Source organism: Prosopis cineraria, unplaced genomic scaffold (genome assembly GCF_029017545.1).
Source record: "Prosopis cineraria cultivar Desert tree isolate PC_DT_omini unplaced genomic scaffold, ASM2901754v1 PC8, whole genome shotgun sequence".
NCBI lineage: Eukaryota > Viridiplantae > Streptophyta > Magnoliopsida > Fabales > Fabaceae > Prosopis > Prosopis cineraria.
Genome location: NW_026555339.1, coordinates 4,506,841 through 4,534,671, shown reverse-complemented (window position 1 = coordinate 4,534,671; position 27,831 = coordinate 4,506,841). Strand labels below are relative to the sequence as shown.

The 27,831-nt window shown below is 37.1% G+C and overlaps 3 protein-coding genes, 1 non-coding gene and 1 pseudogene across 4 annotated transcripts; 2 read left to right on the top strand and 3 right to left on the bottom strand.

Annotated features, from left to right (window-relative positions):
- The first annotated feature begins 1,316 nt into the window (after positions 1 to 1,316).
- LOC129318351 (phospholipase D delta-like) lies at positions 1,317 to 6,534 on the top strand (annotated as a pseudogene).
- A 506-nt stretch (positions 6,535 to 7,040) lies between these two features.
- LOC129318350 (plastocyanin B'/B''-like) lies at positions 7,041 to 7,732 on the bottom strand. The gene is made up of 2 exons (XM_054963075.1): positions 7,718 to 7,732; positions 7,041 to 7,577 (listed from the first exon to the last, which is right to left on the bottom strand). Exons 1-2 carry the CDS (start codon positions 7,730 to 7,732, stop codon positions 7,041 to 7,043), a joined length of 552 nt encoding a protein of 183 aa, XP_054819050.1.
- Positions 7,733 to 13,378: 5,646 nt separating this feature from the next.
- Positions 13,379 to 13,450, top strand: TRNAP-UGG (transfer RNA proline (anticodon UGG)). Its single transcript has one exon. It is a non-coding gene; the product is annotated as a tRNA-Pro (tRNA).
- Positions 13,451 to 13,973: 523 nt separating this feature from the next.
- Positions 13,974 to 14,672, bottom strand: LOC129318187 (plastocyanin). Its single transcript, XM_054962817.1, has one exon. The coding sequence runs from the start codon at positions 14,588 to 14,590 to the stop codon at positions 14,087 to 14,089; it is 504 nt and encodes a 167-aa protein (XP_054818792.1). The 5' UTR covers positions 14,591 to 14,672; the 3' UTR covers positions 13,974 to 14,086.
- An 8,640-nt stretch (positions 14,673 to 23,312) lies between these two features.
- LOC129318182 (L-ascorbate oxidase homolog) lies at positions 23,313 to 27,298 on the bottom strand. Its single transcript, XM_054962811.1, has 7 exons — positions 27,054 to 27,298; positions 26,842 to 26,951; positions 25,987 to 26,257; positions 25,016 to 25,121; positions 24,085 to 24,796; positions 23,899 to 23,977; positions 23,313 to 23,811 (listed from the first exon to the last, which is right to left on the bottom strand). The coding sequence occupies exons 1-7, from the start codon at positions 27,195 to 27,197 to the stop codon at positions 23,599 to 23,601; spliced, it is 1,635 nt and encodes a 544-aa protein (XP_054818786.1). The 5' UTR covers positions 27,198 to 27,298; the 3' UTR covers positions 23,313 to 23,598.
- Between the last annotated feature and the right edge of the window lie 533 nt (positions 27,299 to 27,831).

Genomic DNA, 27,831 nt, shown 5'->3' with positions numbered 1-27,831 from the left:
TTTTTTGGTGAGCCAAACAAAATAAAGTTTAAAGGAGTTATCTGCAAAGGGTTCAAAGTTTATGGGTGTTACATGCACATATATAAAAGTAAAGTTTAGAAGGAATATAATTAATGGTTAAGAGGTATATGTAAAGACTTGAAAGCTTAAGAAAGTTTATCATTGTATTTTATAGGTTAGGGAGTTATTTCTAAATGATCCAAAATTCAGAGGAATTGTGTATAATTTTGTCTTTTTTTTAATCAAACGTTATTAGTAATAAAAGAGATTGTCTAATTGGGAGTTACACAGTCATTTAACTATAGCAATTTATTTTCCCACTTCACCTTTTTATACAATTTTGCAGTTTTTCCCTTTTTTGACTTACTAAGAAGGAAAAAATGGTACAGTTACAATAACTGTTGGCTTTGCCTTCAGATTTCTATATTTATTAGCATGATCTTTGGATTGAAGGGAAATAGAGGTAATGAATTTGGATCTAAGCCATTGAGTTATGACCGTTGAATTTTATTAATACTTAAAAGTTATTAAAATATATTTTCTTTTAAAAATTTAAAAACAATCCCTAACAACTAAACACTTCTTACTTATACTATTTGTCCAAAATTTAAGATTTAATACTTTGTTAATATTATATAATAAAATATATTATGACAGTTATTTAATTAAATTATGTCACATGTGGTACTTATTGAATTAGTGATTAAGTGTAAATCACAGGGATTCAAAGAGGATCCATGGCATGGCAGGTCAATCTATTAGAGTCTCATTCGTTGGATGCCTTTGCATGATTATAATCGTCAAAGCCAGAACACTTAAAAAACGCATCACAAACTTTCGCCTTGGTCCCCAAATGAATCTTTCTTTTTGGCAGGCTTTAGAAGCTGTGATCAATAAAAGATTAATAATTATCAATAGAAGCTTATGCTTCTGAAAATGGATCCAATGTCGACACAACAGCAAAAAATCTTTCTTGTCAATTATTCACTTCGTCTCACCTATAAAAAACAATCTAGAAAGTAGTTTTTCATTTTAACCAAAACACATTTATGTTTACATAACCCCTCCACGTGTTGATGTAAAGGTAACAGAATGAAGAGTGTATAAATGTTCGATTCATGAGAAGAGAGGTTGCGGCCTTCAATTTTGCCGTTGGCTCTTCATAGGAGAAAATGTCCCACTGGTAAAGCCGCCTGGCCGTTTACGCTCTACGCTCCTCACAGGGCATGCTGACCTTAGATTAAAGGCTCTAAACACATCACATTTCTCTGCGATTGGAGATTGGAGATTGCAATATTGATCACTCTAATGCTTCAATGGTGGGAGATAAATCGGACAGCGTGGTCTACCTTCATGGGGATCTTGATTTAAGAATTCTTGAGGCTCGCTGTTTGCCGAACATGGACTTATTTTTGGAGCGTGTCAGTCAATTCTTTTCTCTCTTCAACTCCTACACAACTTCATTTTTCAGTAGACGGAAATGCCATCGTCACAGACAAATCATTACCAGCGATCCTTACGTCACCGTTTGCCTTGCAAAAGCTACGGTGGCTCGAACTCGTGTCATCTTTAACTCGCAAGATCCGCCGTGGAATGAGTATTTTAAAATCCCTTTCGCTCATCTAATCTCGTGGGTCGAGTTCAATGTCAAGGACAATGATTTGTTCGGGGCTGATCTCATCGGAGTTGCTACCGTCTCTGTCGAGAGAATCTTATCTGGTGAATTCATCAGCGATTGGTTCCCCATACTTGGTTCTTATGGTAAACCACCCAAACCTGATTGTGCCATTCGTCTTGAGATGAAATTCACAAAATGTGAGGATAGTCCTCTGTATAGTTATGGAATTTCTTCCAAGCCGGATCGTTTCAAAGTATGCGATTCTTATTTTTCGATATGTCATGGAGGATCAGTGACGTTATATCAAGACGCACACGTTCCAGAGTCGATGGTACCAGAAATTAAACTGGAGAATGGCACTTTCTTTCAGCAAGGCAGATGTTGGGAAGATATATGTCACGCAATTTTGGAAGCACACCATTTAGTTTACATTGTAGGCTGGTCGATCTATTATAAGGTGAAGCTAGTGAGGGAGCACACAAAGCCCTTACCTAATGGTGGCGATTTAATTTTGGGTGATTTGCTAAAGTACAAGTCAGAAGAAGGGGCGTGAGTTTTATTATTGGTTTGGGATGATAAGACTTCACACAGTAAATTTTTCATTAATACGGTATAACTTTTCTGATCAATTTTTTAATGTTCAGTTGTCGTTTGTATTAGCATATCTTATGGTTCATTCTATTTTTAACACAGCAAACATATTTATTTTCTACCGCCTTATGATTCTCACTTGAATTTGAATTCAATAAACATTCCTTTACAGGTGAAATTATATCTTTCCAATAGTGGTGATTCACTTTAAAATATAGATTTAATGTTAGTACTGGGATTCATGGATTTATTCTTCTCGTGATAATTGTTTTTAGTACCTTATGTTCTACTCGAGTTTGATGATGTTGCCAATATTTGCTTTACTGCTTATGTGGTATTGGAGTCTCATTTAGCAAAAAAGAAAAAAACTAGTATTTACTCTGCAGAGCGAACATAACGATGTGTCACTTTTAGTTTTCAAATTCGCCTTTTGTTTTGCCTCCAACCTCATACTCTTTAGTTTTCAGGCCTATTTAGAAAATATGATATTAATTCTTAACTTTTAAAATCACACTTATTTAGCACATTCAATCATGTTCATATTTTACACAAGATTTCAGCTTTTGTTGTCCTTGTATTTTTTTGGGTGGGGTTTTGCACATGCAAGTGGCTTGAACAGGTGAATACTGGTTTGGGGCCTTGTAGCACTTTTATTTCCAATTCACTTAAATCCATACGGTGCTCGTTTAGCTTTCTATAACCTTACATGTTAAATATTTGCTTGCAGGATGGAGTAATGCATACTCATGATGAAGAAACTCGAAAATTTTTGAAACACTCTTTAGTTTTTTGTGTGTTATCACCTCGATATGCCAGCAGTAAGCTTAGCTTTATCAAACAGCAGGCATGCTTTAGCAACCTTTTTCATATCTTGTCATGTTTGTCCCAGAAAGTTCCTCCATGCTTTCATCATGCTTTTCTATCCTGTACTCTGCTAGTGTCATAGTATTTGTAAATTTAAATGTTTTCTATGATAATACTCCACTTACTATAATATAAACTGTCTTAAAACTTTAATTCACATGTTCGTGAATATATGGAGGTTTCTTTAATTTATTTTATATGGCACAAAGTTCTTACCTTTATATGTCACTCGGCTGTTTTATAAATGATCTACCTAGGGGCTCTTAATAAGATTATATAGCCATGGAAAACTTGAAAACTTACGGACACTTTGTAATTTGTGAGACAAATTTCAGGTTGTTGAAACCCTCTTTACACATCATCAGAAATGTGTGATTGTGGATACTCAAGAACAAGGCAATAATCGCAAGATAACTGCATTTATAGGTGGTCTAGACCTGTGTGATGGTCGGTATGATACACCTGAGCATTGAGTTTTCCAAGATCTTGACACTGTTTATAAGAATGATTATCACAACCCTACATTTTCTGTAAGTATGTCGTCTCTCAAAAAATGTTTACATTAGTAGTAAGTTGTATAGTCCCATTATAGAATCTAGATGAGAGTTTGGAGTCAAAGGATGCAATACTGGAAGTGGGGAAGATCGAGAAATTCAAAACAATGACTAAGTTTACAAGACAGTTAGGGGGAAATTCTATGAGAATAATTCCAAGGGAGATCGGCAGCGTCTTGAATAATAGGCTAATCTAGGACCATTTGTCTATTTCTATAATTATGTGATCGTCGTTTTGTATTGAGTGTTGTGCTTTTTTATGCATTACAAATTATTTGTCTTTAAGGTTAATGTTAGTGTTACTTCCTTATATAACATTTGAATGAGGGAGCACATTGTTGTTTCATTATATAACACCTGGATATGATATATTGCAATCCTGATCTGGTCATCTCCATCTCTTTAATTTTTTTTACCAACATCTCTATCTCTTTAATTAAAAATGTAAACTTGATTAGTTGTATCAGATTTGATTATTGGCTATTATATCCATCTATTGTATTGTAAGTTGATAATGTCTTTGGCCTCGAGTCTTAAACTTCACATGTGCGTTGGTTTGGCTTCAGTTATTAATGTTACTTGATAGTTGTACAAAGTTGTAGTCAAGTAATGGTAAAAGGTTCCTGCTGTCCCTTCCTCTTAGCCAGCAAGGTTCATTTTTGTTTAACATCTTGCAGGATGCTATTTTAATTCCACATCTAACTTTATAAGCATTCTTCCTTGTCTAAATATTCGATCAATTTAGTTGAGAAAGCTAGTGCAAACTATTAAATGAAAATTCTTTTTCCTTTCATTTAAACAATAGGTTGGAATGAAAGGTCCAAGGCAACCATGGCATGATTTGCATTGCAAAATTGAGGGACCTGTTGCATATGATATACTTACTAATTTTAAGCAACGCTGGAGAAAGGCCACCAAGTGGTATGAGTTGGGTCAAAAATTTAAAAAAGTTTCTCATTGGCACAATGATTCTTTGATAAAGCTAGAATGCATCTCTTGGATTCTTAGTCCTGCATTTACTCAAAATGATGATCCAGAATTATAGGTTTTAAAGGAAGAAGATCCTGAAAACTGGTATGTTCAGGTTAACTAGTTTATAGTCTTTGTAGTTTCTTTTTGCTGCTTCTTTGAACTGAGAATTTGTTTACTTGAATTCATTTGCTTCACAGGTTTTTTGATTAATAGATTCGGGTTCATTGAAAGGATTTCCTAAGGATGTATATGAAGCCGAGGCTCAGGTTACTTTAATAGGATGAAATAATCTGCCGACAAACTTGATCTTTGACTACACATATCACATCTAAAATTGAGATTCCATTTTAGACTAATTTCTATTTTATTTCTTGTTGCAAAACCTTATTTGTGCAAAGAATTTGGTCATTGACAAAAGTATACAAACAGCATACATACAAGCCATCAGATCTGCTCAACATTTTATTTACATTGAGAATCAATATTTTGTTGGATCGTTTTTTGCATGGCCGTCTTACAAAGAAGCAGGTTTGGCAGAACATTGATGTCCACTTATGTCACTAGAAATTTCTTTTAACTTTGAATTTAATAGCTAAAAAATAAAAGTTGTTTGGCTTAGGATGTAACTTGGGCATGCTGGCTTATTGTTTGCCAATTGTACTTCCTTACAAAACGCTTGCCTTGTTGTGGTTTTCCTTAAAGCATAGATAATATATTTATTTTTAAGAGGAAGGGATTATCACGAAGTTTTGAGATTGACTAAGAGCATGTTTGTTTTCTTCCTTGTTTCCCGTGACATTTTGTGATTATCTAATAATGAGTTGAATAATGATCAGGTGCTGACAATTTAGTTCCTATCGAGTTGGCGTTGAAGATTGCCAGCAAAATCAAAGCCAATGAGAGATTTTCTATTTATGTTGTTATACCAATGTGGCCTGAGGGTGTCCCTTCTTCTGCCTCGATTTAAGAGATTCTTTTTTGGCAGGTAACATGGTGTGAAATATGTTTCTAGTTTATAGAATTTGTTTACAAATCAATTATTATTTTGTGATTGTTAAAACTGTTAAATTCATTTTATCAGGGACAAACTATGCAAATGATGTATGAAATCATAGCAAAAGAGTTGAAATCCATGCGTATACACAATAGACGCCCTAGAGATTACCTTAATTTCTACTGTTTGGGAAATCGAGAGAACTTGCCAGCTGAAGTTTTAAGTTCAAGCAATTGTACTTCATATGACGGTGACACAGTAATCATTCAACCCTGTCTTATTATTATTATTATTATTATTATTAAATTAAAAAGACTAAAGAACAGAAATAAGATACGATTATGGATGACCAGGTTTCAGCTTCACAAAGGTTCCAATGGTTTATGATTTACATGCACGCCAAGGGAATAATTGTGGATGATGAATATGTGTTACTCGGGTCTGCCAATATCAATCAACGATCGATGGCAGATTCAAGAGATACAGAGATAGCAATGGGTGCTTTTCAACCCCATCATACATGGGGAAAGAAAGGGGGACACCCTTACAGAAAGGTTTAAACAACACAACACATTCCCCAGTTTGTCTTCAGCACTTAAAAATATGAGGATCTCATTTTGCGATCATCTTGAATATGGTATATGCAGGTTTACAGGTATAGAATGTCTTTTTGGGCTGAACATCTTGGGATGGTGGATGATTGCTTCAAGGAGCCTGAAAGTTTGGAATGCGTGAAGAAAGTGAACAAGATTGCTAATGATAACTGGAAGAAGTACACAGCTAACTAGTTCACTCCATTGCAGGGCCACCTTCTGAAATATCCAATATACGTGGATGTTAATGGTAAGGTATGTCCCATACCTAGATTCAAAAATTTTCCAGATGTGGGTAGCAAGGTACTTGGCAGCCGAACTACCCTTCCTAATGTCCTCGCTACATAGTGCCCTCTTAGTTTCGATTCTAATATTCAAATTTGAGGGTTAAAAATATCAAATGGGTGACTGGATGTGACGTGCTTGGCAATATATATTAAAGGTGCCTCACCCGCCTCTGAATTTTGAACTATTTTTTTGTTTACAATGGAATGTAATCAAATCAATAGGCCAATTTATGTAAGTTGTAAATACTAATTAATTAGTAGGCTTGTGTTGCATACCACACCTTTATTAATGTTTAATTAATTCTTTATTGTTTTTTTTGTGCAGTCGTGGTTTGGATGCATAATCTTTTATTCTTGAATCATTCATCTCATCCCACAACACAAGATCACAGATCAATCTGTCCTTGTAGATTGCCACGCTAGCTCTAATTTCTGAACATTCTTATTTTCTAGATGGGGGGAGAGCATCCTAAACTCCAAAGGTCTTCATAGTTAAAACATTAAAAATAGAGCAACTGAATTACACAAAGGCATTTCACACACCAATCATATATAAATGCTACAAAATTAATTAACGGTGACTTTGTCGACTATACCAGCTCCTTCATAAGGCAAACAGTAGAAAGCGTAAGTCCCCTTCTCAACCAAAGAGACGCTGTTCGTCTCTCCAGGGCCATTCAAAAGCTCTTCCTCCGACATGGAGATCTTGAAAGCATCCACTCCTTCAGGAATCTTGTCCTCATCAAACACAACATTGTGTGGGAAACCAACATTGTTCTTGAACACGATCTTCTCGTCGGAGCTCACTGAGAAATTACTGGGGACGAAGGCAAGAGATTCGTCATCCCCGCCCAGCAACACCTCGAGAGCCATGGCATTGCTAGCTATCACGACGCTTATGGCGGTAGCCACCACTACCCCTCCAACCTCTTTGAGTGAAGCATTAATGCTGAATCTCACCTTGGGGTATGGTGACCCAGTCAACTTGGGTGCGCCGCTAGCTTTGGTGGCATTACCCTTGAGCCCATTAAATGATGGAACTGTAACAGTAAAACTGGTCGCAGTGGCCGTCCTAACTTCTGTCTCAATCCAACACTCGTACGACTTGTGTTATAGAGGATAAACAGTGGAGGAAGTGTAATAATAAGAAAATAGATTATGAATGATGTTTAATCTTTTTATTGTGTGGCTCAAACATGCCTAAGAATGTGAGGCTTGGATAATGGGACAAATGCCTATCTCACCAGCTCTCCTCTCATTGGTTACTTTAGATGTTATCCTTCAACATGGCATGACATTAGTTTTTTTTTATATCAAAGAGGGCCAAGCCCAAAATAGAAAAAGGATTACATCAAATGGGATCAAGACTCCAAGCTTTTAGAAGACAATAAGCTCCCCAAGAAATTAAGAGTCACCTCGAACAAAAAGAGTAATCGATCACCTCTTTTGCCAATTTATCTGCCACTTGATTTTGTTCTCTATTCTTAAAATGTATCTGAACATTTCATTTCCACTTAAGCATATTAATAACCTCTAACAAAATGAAGTTGCCCATTTCACTTCTGTCACTGCCCCTATTAATCTAGTTAACCAGATTCTTACAATTAGACTCTAATATAACATGTTTGAATCCAAAATCCTAAACGAGGCATAGACCTCTTAAAACTGCCCATTCTTCAACATCGCATGCATAATATTTGCCCAAGTTATGACATAATCCCATGATCTAATAGCCTTCATGATCTCTTAACACTCCTCCACAACCTACTTTCTGACTAGATAACGTAGCAGTCTCATCCACATTAATTTTCACCCCGTCACATAGTGGAAGGACCCGATTGTATAGTTGGGTATGATCCATAGAACTACTAGGTGCTTCATTATCCACATTCATAATAAAAGTTTTCCATGTATACGTAATCTCATTAACAAGTTCAATTGGTTTTTGAAAATCAGGCACCAAAATACTACCATTTCTCTAATTTCACAACTTCCATATAGTAACACCCCATACAAGATCCCAATTTCCCTTTTCATTGCCTAAATTGTTTTTAAGGTTTAAAGCAATCTAATCATTTAAAGAAGCAACAAAGAATTGAGATTGATACCTTGGATGAATAGCTATAGTCCCTTATCACTTGCAAATATCCTCATCTTCAGTGTGATACTAGTTACAACACAGGGAAGAATTTGACCATGAACTCCTTCAAGTATTGGTAGGGAGCCTATTGTGAAACATTTGCCACATAAAAAATCTAATTCTCTGTACTCCTTTCCACTTCCAAATGGCTTTGAAGGTAGTATTTAATAAATTAGGGGGATTTTTTTCAACAAAAATGTATGCCCTATTTACAGAGAAATAACCATTAGAGTTGCCACTCCAAACCATCATGTCATTTCTTTTGCACTGCATTGGCGGCATCATTGAAATTAATTTTTACATAACTTTCAATGACACTACTCGAGAAAAGCAAAGGAAGTCCCAAGAACAATGAATAGTCCAATCAATAACTTTGCTATCTTTTTCCTCCTGTGATAAATTTTTAACACACATATCTTTGACCTTTTTAGTTTTAAAAAGCTAAAAGTCATTAACAAAACTTACAAATTCTACATTCCTTATCCGCCATTTCATTCCCTCCTTAATGATGCTTTTTTGGTTGCAAATAAACTTCTAAAGCTGTAAGTCACCCTTTTTAGCTACTAAAAGATCATCCTCATCTCTTAACATGTATTTTCTTTGAAGAATGTTTGCCTACAGCTTATCACTTCCAATAATAATAATCCAAAAAGTTTAGCCCTTAAAGCTTTATTAACCGAAGGTAGTCTTCTAAATCCCAAATCACCATGAGTCTTTAGTAATGTCATTTTTCCCAGCTAATAAGATGATAAGCATGAGCTTGATCTTTTCCCTATATAAAGTTCCTTTGAAGCCTCTCGATTTCCTTGTATATCCTAATAGGCACCTTAGCAACTTGCATTAGTAAATGGGAATTGAACTCAAAGTTGATTTTGCTAAGGTAACTCTTCTAACAATAGAGAGACAATTTACTTTCCAATTTGCCAACTTAGTTTTAACCCTATCAATAATATACTTGAATTTCTCTAAAGGTTTTCCACTTTTATTCAAAGGAAATCCCAAGTAAGTGCCAATTTCCTTCAAGTTGTTCATCCCTATACTTATTTGATTCTCCTTCTTAATCTCGTGTCTACGTTAAGAGAGAAAAAGATGGAGGACTTATTCTTGTTAACCTTTTCCCTGGATGTATTAGTAAAAATCTCCAAACACCTTATCATAACTTTAGCCTGCTGTTCTGAAGCTTCTCTAAATAATAAGAAGTCATATGCAAACATAAGATGTGAAGTTGATGCCCTATTTTTAATAACATGAATTGGCTTTCACTTCTCCTCATGAACTGCATCACAAATAATGTGTGACAGCCTATCCATACAAAACACAAATAAAAAAGGTCAAATCGGGTCTCCGCAGAGGGAAAAAATTCAATTTGAGCCCCATTCCACAACACATTATAGGAAGTAGAAGAAATACAATCCATAACAAGCTAAATAAAATTAGATTGCATTCTTAATTCTTGAAGAACCTGACAGAGGAAGTCCCATCTGATTTTGTCATAGGCTTTCTCCAAGTCTATCTTAATTGCCATAAGTCCTCGCCTTCTTTTTTTTATTCATAATATGTAATATCTCTTGACCCATAATAATATTATCTTGAATCTGTCTTTCAGGAACAAAGCTGGATTGAAATGGGGAAATTACTCGATCCATCATCTTCTTCATCCTTTTAGTAAGGATTCTTTAAATGCACTTATAGTGCACTATGCAAAGGGAAATAGGCCAAAAATGGGTCACAAATTTTGGTTTCTCTTTTTTAAGGATTAGAGAGCTTAGTGTCACGGATGATATCTCCGTGACCATGTAAAGACCAAGATAATGAACGATCCGCTGGTTAGCCTCGCACAATATAGGTAAAGGGGGCGACATTAGCATTGGGGGTGTTCTGCCTCAGTCTTCAGGCTGAGTGCACAACTGGTCGGGGGCTAGTGCCACCTCTCTAACGAGCCCATGGCAGGGCGAAACCAGTGTGATTCGTATGTGGTAAGGCTTGTCCTGAGGATTATGGGGTCCTCTAGGATGCCGCACGGGCGCCGTGTGCTGCGCTAGACTCTCAGCCCGTGACAGAGTGGTATCAGAGCGGGACGTACTTTATTGTCGTGTGCCTGTGGGGTCTCACGTTGGGACTGGTCGACCTCAGCACCACTCCAAAAAGGCCCCCAAACAGGTGGGTCCAAAAGTGGGAACTCGGGCAGGAAGATTGGCCGTTGTCGACTCCACTCCTATTAGCTCACGGGTGCGAGTGGGTCCAAAGAGTGCAGGACTCGAGTGGCCACTCAACAATAAGTTAATGTGTTTGTGGCAGTACTGTACGTGCGATCGTTTGGCGGAGTCTTTCTCCCCTAGCACGAGGGCGTGCTAGATTGGGTGTGGGAGAATGTCACGGATGATATCTCCATGACCGTGTAAAGACCAAGATAATGAACGATCTGCTGGTTAACCTCGCACAATATGGCTAAAGGGGGCGGCATTGGCATTGGGGGTATTCTGCCTCAGTCTTCGGGCTGAGTACACAACTGGTCGGGGGCTAGTACCACCTCCCTGACGAGCCTATGGCAGGGCGAAACCAGTGTGATCCGTATGTAGTAAGGCTTGTCCTGAGAATTATGGGGTCCTCTAGGACGCTGCACGGGCGCCATGTGCTGCGCCAGACTCTCAGCCCGTGATAGAGTGGTATCAGAGCAGGACGTACTTTATTGTCGTGTGCCTGTGGGGTCCCACGTTGGGACTGGTCGACCTTGGCACCGCTTCAGAAAGGCCTCCGAGCAGGTGGGTCTAAAAGTGGGGACTCGGGCGAGAAGGTTGGCCGTTGTTGACTCCACTCCTGTTGGCTCGGGGTGCAAGTGGGTCCGAAGAGTGCAGGACTCGAGTAGCCACTTAGCAGTAAGCTGATGTGTTTGTGGCAGTACTGTACTTGCGATCCTTGGGCGGAGTCTTTCTCCCCTAGCATGAGGGAGTGCTAGATTGAGTGTGGGAGAATGTCACGGATGATATCTCTGTGACCGTGTAAAGACCAATATAATGAACGATCCGCTGGTTAACCTCGCACAATATGGGTAAAGGGGGCGACATTGGCATTGGAGGTGTTTTGCCTCAGTCTTTGGGCTGAGTGCACAACTGGTCGGGGGCTAGTGCCGCCTCCTTGACGAGCCCATGGCAGGGCGAAACCAGTGTGATCCATATGTGGTAAGGCTTGTCTTGAGGATTATGGGGTCCTCCAGGACGCCGCACGGGCGCCGTGTGCTGCGCTAGACTCTCAGCCCGTGACATTAGACTCTTGTTCACCTTTTTGATTGGAAGTTTGCCTTCAAACACTCCTCTAACAAAGTTACATAGGGAGGGCCCTACTATACCTTAGTTTACTTGAAAAAAGATTGGGGAAAACCCATCCACACCAGGTGCTTTATATGGTCCCATTGAGAATACTGCTTCTTGACTTCCTCTTCAAAAGGTAGATATGCTAAATCACATATCAGTGTTTGAGAGCCTCTAGGGAAAGAGGTTATAGTCTTCAATTCATGATAATCCTTCTCTCCTTCCTCATAGAGTTGTTTGAAGAAATTAATTACCATATCCTGCAAGTCAATTTCATATTCAACCCAGTCACTAAAATTATTTTTCAAAGCAATGACTTTATTTCTTCTTTGCCTTATAGTAGTCTTCAAGTGGTATTATCTAGTGTTCAATCACCTTGACTGGTCCAATTAACTCTCAATTTTTGAAACCGCTTTATCTCTTCCTGTTTCAAGATTTCATCCAGAACTCTGTGTAGTTCTTTTTTATAAATTCTTCAAGAACTCAGAGTAAGGGTGCAACGATGATTTTTGTATACCATTCAACCTTGCCATAATCTATTTCTTCTTTTTCTCTACCAAACCAAATATCTTTCTATTCCAGTCAAGGATATTAGATTTAAAATTGCACAGATTAAAACTTAAGTCATGTTTAACACCCTGATTCTCCTTGAGGAAAGTTTTGAAATTTTCATGTTTTAGCCACATAACTTCAAAACGAAAAGGCTTTCTACTAGTAAGAGCGTACTTACCTCCACGCAACTTAATACATGTAGGATTGTGATCAAAAGACAGAGTTCTAGGTAATACCTTGACCAAACATTCTTGGAAAGTGGTTAAAAAAGATTATTTGCTAGTGCCCAATCAAGTCTTTGATAAAGTTTAGTGAATCCTGCTACATGATGACCCTTCCAAGTGAATTTTGGCCCATGTGACCCTAGATTAGTCAATTTTTTCATTGAACCATCTAATTCTGGCCAAGTGATGTTGGCTTCCCCCAATTCTTTCATCTGGTGACGCAATGTCATTAAAATCACCAAACACTACCCAGGGTTTAGAGATATTTTTGCTAAAATCATATAGTTCTGCCATAAAGCTCTCGGAAGTTAAGAGTGCGGCAGTGCATAAATCGCAGTGGCGAGGAACTTCTCCCCTCCTTCAATAGAGCAACGAAGATGAATAAATAGCCTGGGTCGACATTATAGCGGTCGAGGTTTGAAGGTAACCAACAAAAAAATGAAAAGAAAGAGCAATAAACAGTAAAGAGACATGACGGTCGAGGTTTGGTCCAATTCATCTGACGAGTGACAAGAGTGGGTAGAACAATTGTAATCCTTATTTGGGCTCTCAGATTATTATTGGCCCCAAAACGATTGCCAAACGCACGCTGCCATTCCCCAAGTAATTGTCCCGGTCCCCAAATTCCCATTGGAGTTGAAGACAGTGCAGAGTTTTATTGAACTCATTGCCTTCAATTACGGGCGTTTGGTCTAGTGGTATGATTCTCGCTTTGGGTGCGAGAGGTCCCGAGTTCGATTCTCGGAACGCCCCTTTTGGTTGGAATTCCTGAATTAATTTTAACTTTCACGTTATATTCAAATGCTAGTCTGCGCAAATTTTAGCTGAGTTTGGAAGAATCTATAAACATCTAAATTAAATTTCAACTGTTTCTTCTCTTAACGCTTAAGCTATGTAGCATGGAATGCAATTAATAAAGCGCATATTGCAAATCATCCCCATAATAAGTAAGAAGGCCACATAGCTCTCATAACAATAAACAATGCGAATTTCGGTTTAGGGCTTCTTCATATATACAATGCACAGTGGTTAATATCCTGTTGCGTAGACGGAATTTAAAAACTTGAATTGATAGGAAAAGGAGAATCTGGAGATGTAGGTTTCATATTATGAGAATCAGAGAATGGAGCCATTCTTTCTCTATCCTGAACGGTAATCCTTAAAATCCATATTTAGGGTATGTATGTCCAGTGTTAATTTCTTCTTTGCTTCCTCCAGGAAGGAATCTTCCCATGCTCTCTAGCCAGGTCTAGAGTTATGTATGAAAATGCAGGAGTGAGAGCAAATGAATTACATGAGTGCATTTCATATATATTAGTTCATCTCATACACCATTGCTACAAAAAGACAATACAAAAGAAAATAGAAAAAAAGAAGGCTTCATTTTAATTAATTAACGGTGACTTTGCCCACCATACCAGCTCCTTGGTGAGGCGAACAGTAGAAAGCGTAAGTCCCCTTCTCAACCAAGGAGACGCTGTACGTCTCTCCGGGGCCATTCAGAAGCTCTTCCTCCGGCATGGAGATCTTGGAAGCATCCACTCCTTCGGGAATCTCGTCCTCATCAAACACAACGTTGTGTGGGAAACCAGCATTGTTCTTGAACACGATCTTCTCGCCGGAGCTCACTGAGAAATTGCTGGGGACGAAGGCAAGAGATCCGTCATCACCACCCAACAAAACCTCGAGAGCCATGGCGTTGCTGGCTATCATGGCGGTTGCGGCGGTGGCCACAAAGGCTGCTCCGACCTCCTTGAGGGAAGCCTTAACGCCGGAGCTCACCCTTTGGGATGGAGAAGCCATCAGCTTCTGGGTGCCGTTAACTTTTGCGGCATTGGCTCGGAGACCGCTGAATGATGGAACGGCAACGGCGGAGGAGGTGACGGTGGCCATTCGGAACGTCTTACTCGATACTAGAATCACGCAGAACGTCACAGGGGAGTAAGGAAATATAAGAATTTGAATTGTGAATGAGGTGATTCAATGGTGTGTGGTTCGCATAAATGCAGAACTGTGCGATTTGGATAACGGGACGCATGCCTATCCCACAAAGAACTACTCTGATTGGTCAGCTTGGATGCTATCCTCTGACGTGGCATAGATATTTCTCCTTCATGTGTGGATTATATCCGACGCTCGCCCTTCCAGTTTTGTGGCCCTGGATATTGCGTTCTCTCCTTCCATTCAGCGCACTCCCCCCTCCCTCCCCCAAAAAAATCCCTTTGTCTAGGCCCAAAAGCAGGCTTTGGGTCAAGGAAACCGTAATTATTTTTTATTTTTAAATTTTTAAAAATTAAATCTGATATTATAACATTGCATATTTATCGTTTAAAATATAAATTATAATATTCTAAAATTCAAAATAAATAATATAAATTATATTTTAAAATATAAATACTATTATAAAATGTAAATTTAATCCAAAAATTTAAAATGCTTCATTTTTTATACTTAAAATAAATGTAGTCTTAAAGAAGCAGCATGCTTTTTTGGGTTTAAATGGGCCAAGTTTAGAAACCCTTTAATACAATGATTTTTTAGTTCTTAAAATCTATGTCTAAAAAAATAGGCTTAAACAATTGTATTTTCATCTCTAGTTGTTTCAAGGTAAAATTTTTCATCGTAAAACAAAAGAGACTCATGAGAGAACAATTTCTTAAATGATATTCAAATTTTTTAAGAGATTAATCTCACAGCTGTTAGTTGTGAAATACTTTGGACAATAAAAAAAATAAAAAAAAATTTACTTTGCAAAACCAATATGAGGGACGGAGATTTTCTAGTTATGGATAACTGTAGAAAGGTTGCAATTTTTCAAAAAAAATTAGGCCTATTTGACAATTTGTTTCAAAACTGTTTTCTATTTTCTCAAAACAAAAAAATGAAAAATCCATTTGGCAACTTATTTTTAAAAAAGTGTTTTAAAGAATAAAAAATAAAATATTATTATAAAAAATAGAAAGAAAAAAACATCTTTTAAGTATTTTGAGATTATTATTCTAGATAACAAAAAAAATGATAATAATACTTACTTTTATTATTTATTATTCTTAAAACATGTTCTGTACAATACTAATTCTTAAAATAGTAAAATAAAAATAATTTTAAATATCCCATTAGCAAACTTGATGGGAATTTTTTCTTGGAGAGGAGTACGGATTTAGTTCTTGTCGAGGCCCAAGGGCATGATACGTGTTTTTTTTCTTCTAGTTAGTTAAAAGTTTTTTTAAACTCAATTCATTTAAATTTTTATGTACACCAATATAATTTTTATTCTCTTTATTTAAAAATATAAAATTTAATTAAATTTTACCTAAATATATTAGTTAATTATCTTCAAGTTAGTATTATTTTTTTATATTTACTCATATTTAATAAGGCATTTTACTTTAAAGTAAATATAGAATAATTTATTTTATGAGTACTTTTGAAAAAAAGCATGACAATTATATTTTAAAATATTACAAAAATCTCATATTTTTTAATGGAAAGAGTACTTTATTAAACGAAATTTTATTTAAAACATTATGAAACTATTTTCAGAAGTGCCATTGTCTTTTACTTTGACATTTTGCATGTTTGGTTTTTCATTTGGCCAAAAGTCAATTTATCAAAAATTTAGTTGATAGGAGTCAATTTAATAAAAATTAGTTATTACAATAAAATTTATATTTAAATATATTTTTTTACAAGCAAATTTGATAAACTAAAAATTTAAATTATATAATGAAACATGCTTTTGAATGTATAATTATTAAAAAAAATATTAATTTTTATTATTTGTAATTTTTGTAGTAAAAATTTTTAAGATTTTATGTTATTTGATATTTTATATTTTACTCAAGTTAAAGGGGACTTTATAACTACAATAATTGACTTTGTTTACCTCATTTAAAAATACAATTAGATAAAATTTTTGTGCTAAGCCTAGTTTTAAAGCAAATGGTTCATAGCTAATAATTAACGTTACTAAATAGGAGTATTGGTTATTATAAAATTTGGGTTAACTGTGAAAATACAAAATAAATATTAATCTGTACATGGATGATTGGCTCATGTAGAAGTTTTTCTTGTGGTTACAAGAAGGGTGTGGGCCCAAATATCATTCACCGTGAATTTGTGAATTTCTTTAAGGATATAAGAGGCATTAGCTGGATTTACACTTTAAAAGCTCCGCATAACCACATGGGCCAAATTCACTTTTAGGCTCATTTAGATACACTTTCATAAAATTAGCTTAGGTCGTCAATTATTGCCTAAATAACTTTGAACATATTAAAAGTGCAAAAGGATTTTTAGAATATGAAAAGGTGAGTACCCAAACCTCATCTTTTATTTCCCTATTTACAGACATCGTTGTTAAGGTTGGCCCAAAAATTTGTCATTAATGGTAATTTTAAAGAGTTGCAAAAACTCCTAACATTTAAACAACTCTAACTCATTAGTTTAAAATCATAAAAATAGTCAATATAGCTCCTGTACAGAGGACCAGGCAAGCAGTTTGTGCAATCCTGACAGTGACCACCCAGCTTTGCACGGTGAAGTTTAGAAACAGACACTGGAGTCTCATGCCTTTCCTTACCTTGATTATGAACTGTTTGGGTATTAATGAATTAAAACCAAACAAGTAAAATCAGAACCTGCACTCCATCCACTTCCCAGCTAAACCAAGCGTCGTATTGGAGTATTGGACTTCCAAATATGTCGAGCCATATCAACAAGTCTTGATATAGCTTCCAGAATACTGTTCAATTATATATACTGTGGATTTCATTGGATTTGAACTAACTTTTGATGCACACGCTTCCACTTCAATCACCTCCTCTTCCCTTTCCTAGTTTTCATTATCCAGCATTCTTAAATTTATTGGTTTGACAGGACATGAGTTAAATGGCCAGGCTGGGAAAAAACGCGATAGGGTTTGGATTGCATTGATTGAAGCACCCCTACGTTTAGGAAGATTCAAATGAGGGATATAAAGAAACTAGAAACCATTTTTTTTAAATAAAAAGTTAAACAGTGGAGTCATCGAAGGGGAACAGAGAATATGCAGCCACAATCATCAGAGAATATGGCAAGCCATCATTTGGGTTTTGAAAAGCAGAATGTTAAAAGCTAAGAGAAAGGAGGGGGGGGGGATACCCTACTCTTCACCAGTGGACCAAACACGGTCCTCGATGGTTATCTGTGTCAAACACCTTGTCCTTTCTTTCTCAGAGAATCACATGACATGCATTATTTAGTATTTTAACCCATTCCCATATTATTCACGCCTTCCTAAAATATTATTTTTACTCTCCACCTAAACCCAATCATTCTTTCTATAATGTATGTGTTCTCTATCTGCTTTTTCTCATGTTGTTCCGTTTTAAATTTTTATAATGCTCCCACATGATTAATTAGTAATTAAGAAGCAGGATCCAACGTACCTGCATGGGAAGGTTAATTCCTGTCTTGTAGTTGTGCTGTAGCAAACATCAAAGAACATGGTGCATTAACTTCTTCAATAGCATGAACTCCAATCAGACACCAAACATGGTACAAAAGCTGTTCCTATGATTATGTCATGAAATATCAATCTTACTACACTTACAACAATCTTATATTTGGGGCATGCGGTTTCTAGTTTGTGGAGAAAGTCTCCTGGTTTGGCAAGTCAGAGAGAAAGCTAAAAGATGAATCATAAAACTGCCTGTAAAGTCAATACTGAAGTTTCTGCAAACTGATATTCTTCTTCTCTTTTATCATTGCTGCTTAGCTGTGTGTTTTTCTTTTTTTAACGTTGGAATTATTCATCAAATAGCACATCTCTGTTTTCACTAGGCGCAGGGTTTTCCATCGTCCCAAATCATTCTTGGCTCTCGCAATTATTGAACTACACTGCACTTGGTGTGTACGTACTCCATTACAAGATGATTAAACATTAGCATGCAACAGCTTGCACCTTGGGCGTCATGTAAAGCCTTTTCTCAGTGAAAATAATTGCTTCCCAATTAATGGAACACAACAAAGACAGATCAGCAATTGTCTGCACAAGAGGTTCAAAAATTCAGTTGAAGGGACTTCGTTGCAGCGCAATGCAAGCGAGACCTCGCAATGTCATGATCATCCATGACTTTCGAGGAATATTACAGAAGATCCCATAGAATCCATTCCTAGCTAGTCGTGAACTATTTTTCTTGTAATAAATTTCTTGTTAAGCTCCAAGGGGGACGTATCTCAGTTAGTTTCGGAAGTGCAGCAATTAAGTTGCTGGTCCAATTCCAAATGCGTTGTGTTGTGGTTAAGCATTGTATGAAAGGAATTAGAAGATATATAAAAGACGAATGAAATAAATAAAGGAAAGGTTGGCATAGGTAGGCATCAGAATCGAGGGAGTGAAAAGATTGATGGACGGGATGGGAGTGGGAGCCGCGAGGTGAAGAATACCAATGATGATCCCTTTTGTGCTTCTAAATCTCTCTCACGACTCAGCATCGATGATTGAACCATCCATACATCCAATCTTCTTTGAGCCTGCCTCCTCGCTTTTTCTAGCCTCTAATATTAAAATACTCATTCCTAGCAGTTCGTAGAGCTACTAGTCTCACTGTTTATAATATATTAATTAATTGATGGCAGCCATGACCCACCTCATCTATCTCTCATCTCAAACGAGAACGTCCATATATATATATATATATGTATGTATGTAGTTATAGTTATATACACACATCCCATATTGGCATTATCGGGGGGTGGTTTAACAAAGGAATGCTTACAGAGTTTCTTGGCATTCTGTCCACCTCCTTGGCTTGGTTCAGTACTGATGAATCAAAGGAGGTGGGCATGCTGCCAACGGAGCTCTGTTAGCTTCTCTTCGTAAAACTCTCCCTCATTTCTCTCATCATTAATTGATCCTTTTTCTTCGCTCTGTACTGTTAACTTCTGGCCTTGATCTTGCCTTCGCTTTCTCTGTTGGCATCTCTGATACACCCACACACACACACACTCACACTTCACAGGTAATGTCATGAACGTATTTGCAAATAAGATCTGATTTCTGCGGGATGCTTTTGGCTGCTTCCAAATATATAATTAAGCTTCTTACAGTTGCTTAAGTTCATTACAATTACACACACAGACATAGAGACAGATATGGATATATAGCTGCGACTGCGCCTTTTTCTTCTTTATCTCTCTTCCTGCTTTTGTTTTCCTCTTAGCCTTATGTAGAGTTGCCGTCTCGTTGTTATCTGGATTTGGTTTTTTTTTTTTTTTTTGGGTTTCATAATTGGTTTGATCAATTTAAATCTTCTAAGATAAGAAACTGTGGCGGGCTAGCAGCAGACCAGAAACGGGACAACATACATTTGATCTACTTTCTGAACTGCACCCAAGTTATGATTGAATTAACCACTTATAGTGCATTCACAATATTAAACAATTTTAGTGCGTCCCTCCGTAACCTGGATGAAGACCACCTCCCACACAACTTCTTGATTGTTTTCCTTTCATACTAAGAGTATCTCCATCTGATAATCAAGAACAAACAATCCCTTTCAAAATGTGTAGAGATTACAGAAGTAGGTCCCCCTACCTCTCTTGACAAAGTCTTTTTCTTATGCATAGCTAAGGATTAATAAATTCCCAACAATATGATTGAGAGCTCCACCCATCTGCAGCCAAACTATGTAGACCTTGTTGGTAACTTCTTAATCGTTTTTATTTAATTACCACGTCCCTTATCCATGCAGAGAGGGCCCTATTTAATGTTCCTTTGTGTGTTTGTGTTTGTGTTTGTGTTTGTGATGATCAGTGCGAGCTTTTATGGATTAATTCATTCTGGACACAGTCCACACAAGTCCAGTCACAGGGACGCCTCAAATTGCATTGGGGGCAAAAGTGTCAATTACATTCATTAACTTCGCATGCGATACATGCGTGGCTCAGACGTATTAAACATTTTGTCAGAGGGTTTCAATTAAGGTAGTCTGGGTAGAGTACTCAAGTTGTTGGGTGGGGCGTTCAAGGATGAGGGGGATACATATTAGTTTTCGTGCAAGACGCGAATGTTTTTGGTTAGCATCGTTCTCCTTTTGTGGGCGTATGATTTGATTTGACTCTACGATGGATGAGGCTTATATATAGAAAAAGGGTTAGCCCTGCAGGATATATCCGTGCGTAAAAAAGAGGTTTACACGTACTGACTAAATAGAGTACTTAAAAATATGTTAAGATTCATGAGCAGTCGCCGCAAACTGAAAAACCACCCTTGGCTGTGATCTGAGAACGAAATATAATGAGAGCTCGGATACAATCACACAATGTCAAGGACAGCGAAGTAGTCTTGAGACCATGTCGCATTCTCTGTATAGGTGTTTGAACTAAATATAAAATATTATTTAAATAAGTTACATGGTTAGTTGGGTTGAGTAATTGAAATATTAAACCCAATATAATAAAAATGGTTAGCCCCGAGGCTCAATAAAAGTTATAATAAATAAACATGTTAAAATCCCGTCAGTTATAGATATTAGATCATTGGCAAGAAAGATATAATCTTAAGTAAATGTCGAAATCTATGTTCAAGTATTTCGGTGAAAAGGCTAGTTACCATAGTGGAGAGTATAGAATAAAGATCATGTCATGAGTTTTGCGAGATCTCTAATCCTTCGACAAAATGTGCTAGATTTCAAAAAAGAAGCTACCACTATTCTGATATTATGAATAGAAGAAGAAGACACACAAGAAACTAGTCAACACTTAATCAACAACTCATAATTTTATATTTGTTCGCCCTTTTTAGTTTATCAGTTAGTTTGTTAGTTTTAGATTTGTAATCTTTTCACATTTCAATAAAAATCGAACAAGTTTTATATCTTTTTACATCCGAGTAAACTGTAATAAAGGAACTTGTGACCCTTTTATTATCAATTGAAACTCAATGTCTTTGACATGCCTGATATTTGTTGTTCACCACAAATAATAGGGTATCTTTTTTCATGTACGCACCCAAACTATGGTCACCACTATCAATTATTTGGGACAAGGCTTTTATTTTATCTAAGCACCACTAATAATAATTAATTATTCCCTCTGATTATGGTATAAAAAAACATTTCTAAATTCAAAATGTATACAACACAAACTAGGAAACTAGGTTACTTTAGGTTAACCCACATATTTATTAAATAAGTTAAGCCTTTGATTAGGCCTATTTAAAACATATTTTAATAAGGATTAGCTTATAAGCCTAACAAAACGGCTTATTTACATACACCTTATTTAATAACATACACATTAATCTTACTATTTGATTTTTAATCAATCTATTTTTAGTTATATTTTTAATTTAATTGAACTTATATATTAATTTTAATGTCGTTATTATATTGATATGTCATAGTTAGTAAGTTTTCTTAATTATCATATGTTGGAGTTGATAAATCATGTTGTTTTATTGTTATAGAAATTGAGATATTTAAAATTAATATGTAAAGTAGGCCAGACCAAAGCTGTTAAGAAAAGCTTATACAAGTTTTAAGCCAATCTCAAGTCTCAGACATACCACACACGTATAAGACTATTTAATCAAAGCCTAACTCAACCTAACACATTTTCACCCCTAATATTGAACAATTTTTATAATTTTTTTTCACTTGTATCCTTATTTCATTTGTTATTTCTTTTGAAAAAAATAATGTATCGAAATTTTAATTATTATTATCAAGATTCTTATGTTGGGTATTTAATGAAAGTATAATTAAAAATATATAAATTGTTCTTGAGAAATTAAATGTTTCAATTAACAAGAACTGTACAATGAATTAATTACCGATGCTGTTGTCTCGAGGAGTGCATTTCAAACCCAAAGAATTCTTCAGGCCCGAAGCATAATTTTCATCCGTTGTTCCTAAAACAAAGTCTCCCTAATTATTTTAATGGTCTAATTCTCAAGAGCCCAATAAATGTAAAGTGGAGAATAAAGATTAAGTTTGATGAACAAACTATTTAAATTTATTTTTATAAAAATTTAAGTTTGAAAAAAATAACATTTTTTTAAAAAAATTAGGATTTGAAGTTTAATTCTGATAGGCCTTGAAAAAATAAGCTTGAATTTTAATGGCCATTTTAGATCATTTTTCATTTTGACCGTAAAAAATATATTTTATTTTTAAATTGAATTTAAATTAAAAAATATATGCTTATACTTTAAAATTAAATTGTTTTATTATTTATTTTTAATTTTCTAATATTATAATTTGTATTTTAAAAATATGAAATATCATAATTAAATTTTTTAATTTTAAAAAAATTTTAAAAATAAAGAATAATAATAAATGACTTATAGACCAAGCCCGTCTGTTTATCATCCTTAAATAAATGTTCATTCACAAACTTTTTGAAAACCTCTTATGCGCCAATTTTATTTATTTTTTTAGTAAATAACTAACTTACCTGATTTTAATTTGGGTAAACTAGTTTGGTAGCTCCCACATCTAGGATGGAAGGAAGCATCTCTTTAATGAAGAATAATGCATGTGAGAAACTGAAATACGGATTTGTGCTTGATTTAACTCCATATATATGCAAGGGGCAAAAGTAAAATCAAAAGATATGCCAGGAAAGAAAATTGCCAAGCACGAACATCTGATCTGACGTGTATACATATAGTAAAACTCTTCACGCGGTCACGAACATTTCCGTTTTCTGCTTTTGGGAAAGAATGAGACCTCGAGCTGAGGTCATCGTCAAAGAGGGTGGCAATCAACTAATGATACAAGTTCATGAATCCAGAGGGAAATCACCAAAAGGCAAAAGCACCCGACAGTTGAAAATCAGAAGCAAATAAATATTAACTAGTGGTAAAGTAAAGCAGGCAAGCAGCATGCCGAGCTAGAACGGCTTCGCTGAGGAAATCAAAGAGGTCGAGTGTGCCTTCCACTTGCCCTGCCACACAGACGAGCGTTCTTAGGAATGGGAAACTCGTCTCGGATAGAGCTTGATGTCGTATATACCCTTAAATACAACTGTTGTCCCAGGTACTGTCTTGCCCAGAACTCCGACCTCAAGTTCCACATCCCCACGTTGTCCAGCGCCACATATATCGCCGTCCACGACTTGGGATATACCTGCGTCGCCAACCCCCTATCAACTTTCACATATTTTCACATTTTCCTTTATTCATTTCATATATATATATATATATATTTTTTTACCTGAGTCGTGCAACGTGAAACTGCGTCTCGAAGATTATACTGGTTTCTGCTTGCATGGCTCCACTCTCCTCCATCCATTCTACAATCCCATTCACAATCACCACTTCGTAAGACATACTTCTTTTACAAATCTCGATCAAAATATGTGAGAGAGAGAGAAATAGAGAGAGCTAGTTCGATGCTCACCCGACCACGAAGAAAGAGTAGCCATCGAGATGATAGCTGTGAACAATGTTCTCCTTGTTTTGGAATACAATCTCAACGAAGGTTCTGTAGTCTGCTGACATCACGGATGTGTCGAGGTATATGCCGCCGCCAGTGGGCTTATCAGATATACTTCCCGGCCGGAATACCCCCGAGATTTTGAAGTAGTCGGCGAGCTTCAGAGGAGTGTCCGGCGCAATGTACGAGACGCTGTTTATGGCATATCTTTGCTTGCCGTTGACCTGACCAGCTGAGCTCTGCAGGATGATGGTCCTGGTAGTGTTGATGAGGCCGTAGTGGTAGGAGCCCTGAGGGTTGGGCCTGGGCCCACTCGCAGTAAGATTGGTCCTGATGGAGCGAGCCTGGTTCAGGGACCAGTCAACCTGGATGGTGGGCCCACCAGGGATTGGGCCTGTTGCGGGCCCAGCAGAGTTGCTGTAGTGAAGGACTCCAGTGGTGGTCAGGATCTTGGAAGTGAAGCGAGTGGAGACGACGATGTAATAGTCGCGAGGAGATTGATCGGCGGTGACCAAGACGGAGTAAGATTGACCCACGTGAACGTCAATTGAGGAGAAAGTGGTTTGAAGGGTGTGTGTTCCTTCAACCTCGACCAGCTTCATTTTGTGGCTCTGGATCCGAAAGTTGAGCGAATGTTGGAGCCCCACATTGGAAATTCTGAGCCTGTATGTTTTTCCTGTCGGCACAAAACAACGAAAAATATGCACCTTACAAAGATTCTCCATAACTTGTATTGAATAGCTTAAAATTATAAGGTTAATACTTATTACTCATGTATGTATCAACAAACAAGTAATAATAATAATAATAATAATACAAAAGAATATATCCAGTCAAAGCCCAACCCTGCACGGTAGAGTGGACTAACTAAGCTTAAACCTGACGGAGACGGTACCTTGTTCGACATTGAAAGAGGCTCCGCCGTTAGTCCCCCGTCCATTGATGAGGATTCCGTCAGGGAACGGCAGCTTCTTCCCGCGGTCCAAATGGGCCTTCAAGGTCTGTTCATAACCCAAAAGATAATTAGAAATGACAATCCACGCACACACACTACACGATACCAGGATTCAAATAGTTGGGACAAAATGAAAGGAATGGATCAAGGACCTTGTCACTGGATTTTGTAGAATCTGGAAGAGATAAGAATGGTGGTCGGTGGGCTTCGTATGTTTCTAGGTCACATAATTTTTTGATAATTAAGATACTTTAATTTTTGGCATTTTGAAGACTTCACAATTCGATTTGGGAGGGAAATTGCAGGGGCTTAGATTTTTTTTTTTTAAAAAAAAGCATTTACAACTAGTTAATGATTGGCTAATAGTTGGCACCCAACAAGAACAAAAGGGACGTCACATGATATTTCCAGTACTTTCTTAAGATTATCCTGCTGTCAATAATCAATGTGGGGTAGAGTGAAACGGGGGGCGGGGTTTGTTGGAGACCGAGATTCACGGGACTATACTGAAGGAAATTAAAGTCTGGATATTGATGCTTGCCTTGAAAGATTTTACTTTAATAGAGTTTAAAATATATAGTTTTTCATAGAGTTAATTATTTTTCTTGTCATAAAACTCCTTCATAATCCTTTCCCAGATTCATCATATGCTTCCCCCAGATGGTATTTGTGAGAATTTGTACTCATTCTGCCGACACACACAAGCCACTGTAATGCAAATCCATTATGGTCACACTTCCGCTCACTCATGTCGAAGATATTGACCCCATGCATTTCACTGACTTCTTTTGGCCTTCCTCAGAACGAGGAAGTAAAAAAGGCATTAAATTAAAATTACTTGAATCTCGCCTGCAGGTGAACAGTAATTTCGATGGAAATTGAAGGCACGAGAAAAAGGGAAGAAAACGTACGGTATGGTTGGATTTGTACCAATCGCCGATGAGGACGGTGTAGTCACCAGCGGGATCAGGGAAGGGAACCGGAATCCTAGGTCGGCTCAGAATCCTGATGCCTCCAAAACCGCCGGCAGCTTTGTGAAAGGCCAGCGATGGGAAGTAGTAGAAGCTTCCGATCTGATCCTTCACTTGCAAAATGTAAGTGAAGTTCTTCCCTTTTGGGATTGGGCACGTCGTTCCCTCTACACCATCCTCGAAGGAGTTCCTTCTGTTTTGCACCCCGTTCCTGTTTTTTTTCCCATTATTCTCATATTAATTCAATTAACCCCCTAATTCACATTCAATCTTCATTAATTCCCATTTCCTCATACCAGGGGAGGCATTATAATACTATACACTGTAGAACACGTACAGAAGTTGCAAGTGGTAATGTACAAAATTAACAGTGGTCCATTAATTGTGAGTGGATCATTGGCCTCTAAAATACGTCCCAATTCCCATCATCCCAAATCATTCCCGGCAGCAACTACAACTACGAGACCAATTAACAACACAACGAAGCTTTCGTATTTTGACATGAAACTACAGTGACACAATTATTTAATAATATGAATCAGATCTAGATGGATCCAGGTCCACACATGGGGTGTTTCATTGTGATTAAGTCGTCACCATGTGACTCCACAAACATTCCAAATGAATCAACAGGAAACACGAACCTAAGTCACGTATAGTCTCCGACACGCGTTTGGTTCGATACATAGATGCAGAGATAAATGTATTAGGAATTATCACATAATAATAATTATGGTTTTTAAATTTAATTAGAACTGGAGATGAGAATGAAAGAGAAGAACAGAGAAAGAATACCAGGAGAGAAGAAAAGGCTCGTCCAAGCTGTTGAAGACGTTAATGATGAGATTGTCATTGGTGACGGAGTGAATATCTGGACCTGGGAACTGTCCATTGATGAGTATTCCCTGCAACAACAAAAAAGCAGAGATCAAAATGTATAAATGGATCGAGCAAAAACGACATTGCAGAGAAAGGCATATTACACACACACACACACACACACCCACCCTCTGGCGAACACCAAGAGGATAGATGTCACCATAAGTAACATTCCAGTTGAAGAATCTGTAGGGATCTTCAGCCCCTGTAATGGCTATCAGAAGCAAGAGCACGACGCCAACGCCGCCTCTCGCCGCCATATTCAACCCCATTCTCTCTCTCTCTCTCACTCCGGGTATTCGCTTTCCTTTGATAGTGAACTCAAGAGACTAATAAAGGAGAAGCTACATGTGCAGGGAACAGGGATGGCACGCTTCACACAGCACTAGTGACGCATATAGCGGTGAAGATTGAATGCAAAAGGAAAATAGTTTTTCTAAAAGAGAAGAAATTTGTGTCGGTGGTGTGGGCATGTGGGGTCCTCCATTGACCTTTATGTTGCTCTTTGAACCTCTTCTAGTCTTCTTGTTAATCCCTCTCACATGGCTTAATCTGTGAGGAAGTGCATGCTAGCTATCTAGCTAGTTAATCGTGTTGTTTAACTTAGTGTTTGGGTTCTCCCGCCTAATAACGGGACGGCTATGTTTCTCCTGCACAAACTTTGGGCTCTAAAGTTACGTAACCACTTCAGACCTAACAAGAGGTAAATACTCAATTATGAGGACCCCGAGTTGGTTTGTTCTTTCATCCATTTAAAACTTGTGACGGACATGATTTGCTATAACTCACCAATCAATAGAGGAGCCAATGATTCGAGTAAACCCACCGATACATGAATCAATAATTAATTAATTTCCGGCGAATGAGACGTAAGAGCAAGTATTTCTGTGTTTTTTTTTTTTTGGC

Coding starts and splice junctions, on each gene's coding strand:
- LOC129318187 (XM_054962817.1), bottom strand. CDS start 14,590: ATGGCCACCGTCACCTCCTCCGCCGTTGCCGTTCCATCATTCAGCGGT.
- LOC129318182 (XM_054962811.1), bottom strand. CDS start 27,197: ATGGGGTTGAATATGGCGGCGAGAGGCGGCGTTGGCGTCGTGCTCTTG. Junction 26,258..26,841: donor GAGCCTTTTCTTCTCTCCTG/GTATTCTTTCTC, acceptor GAAAAAAAACAG/GAACGGGGTGCAAAACAGAA. Junction 23,978..24,084: donor TACTCTTTCTTCGTGGTCGG/GTGAGCATCGAA, acceptor ATGGGATTGTAG/AATGGATGGAGGAGAGTGGA.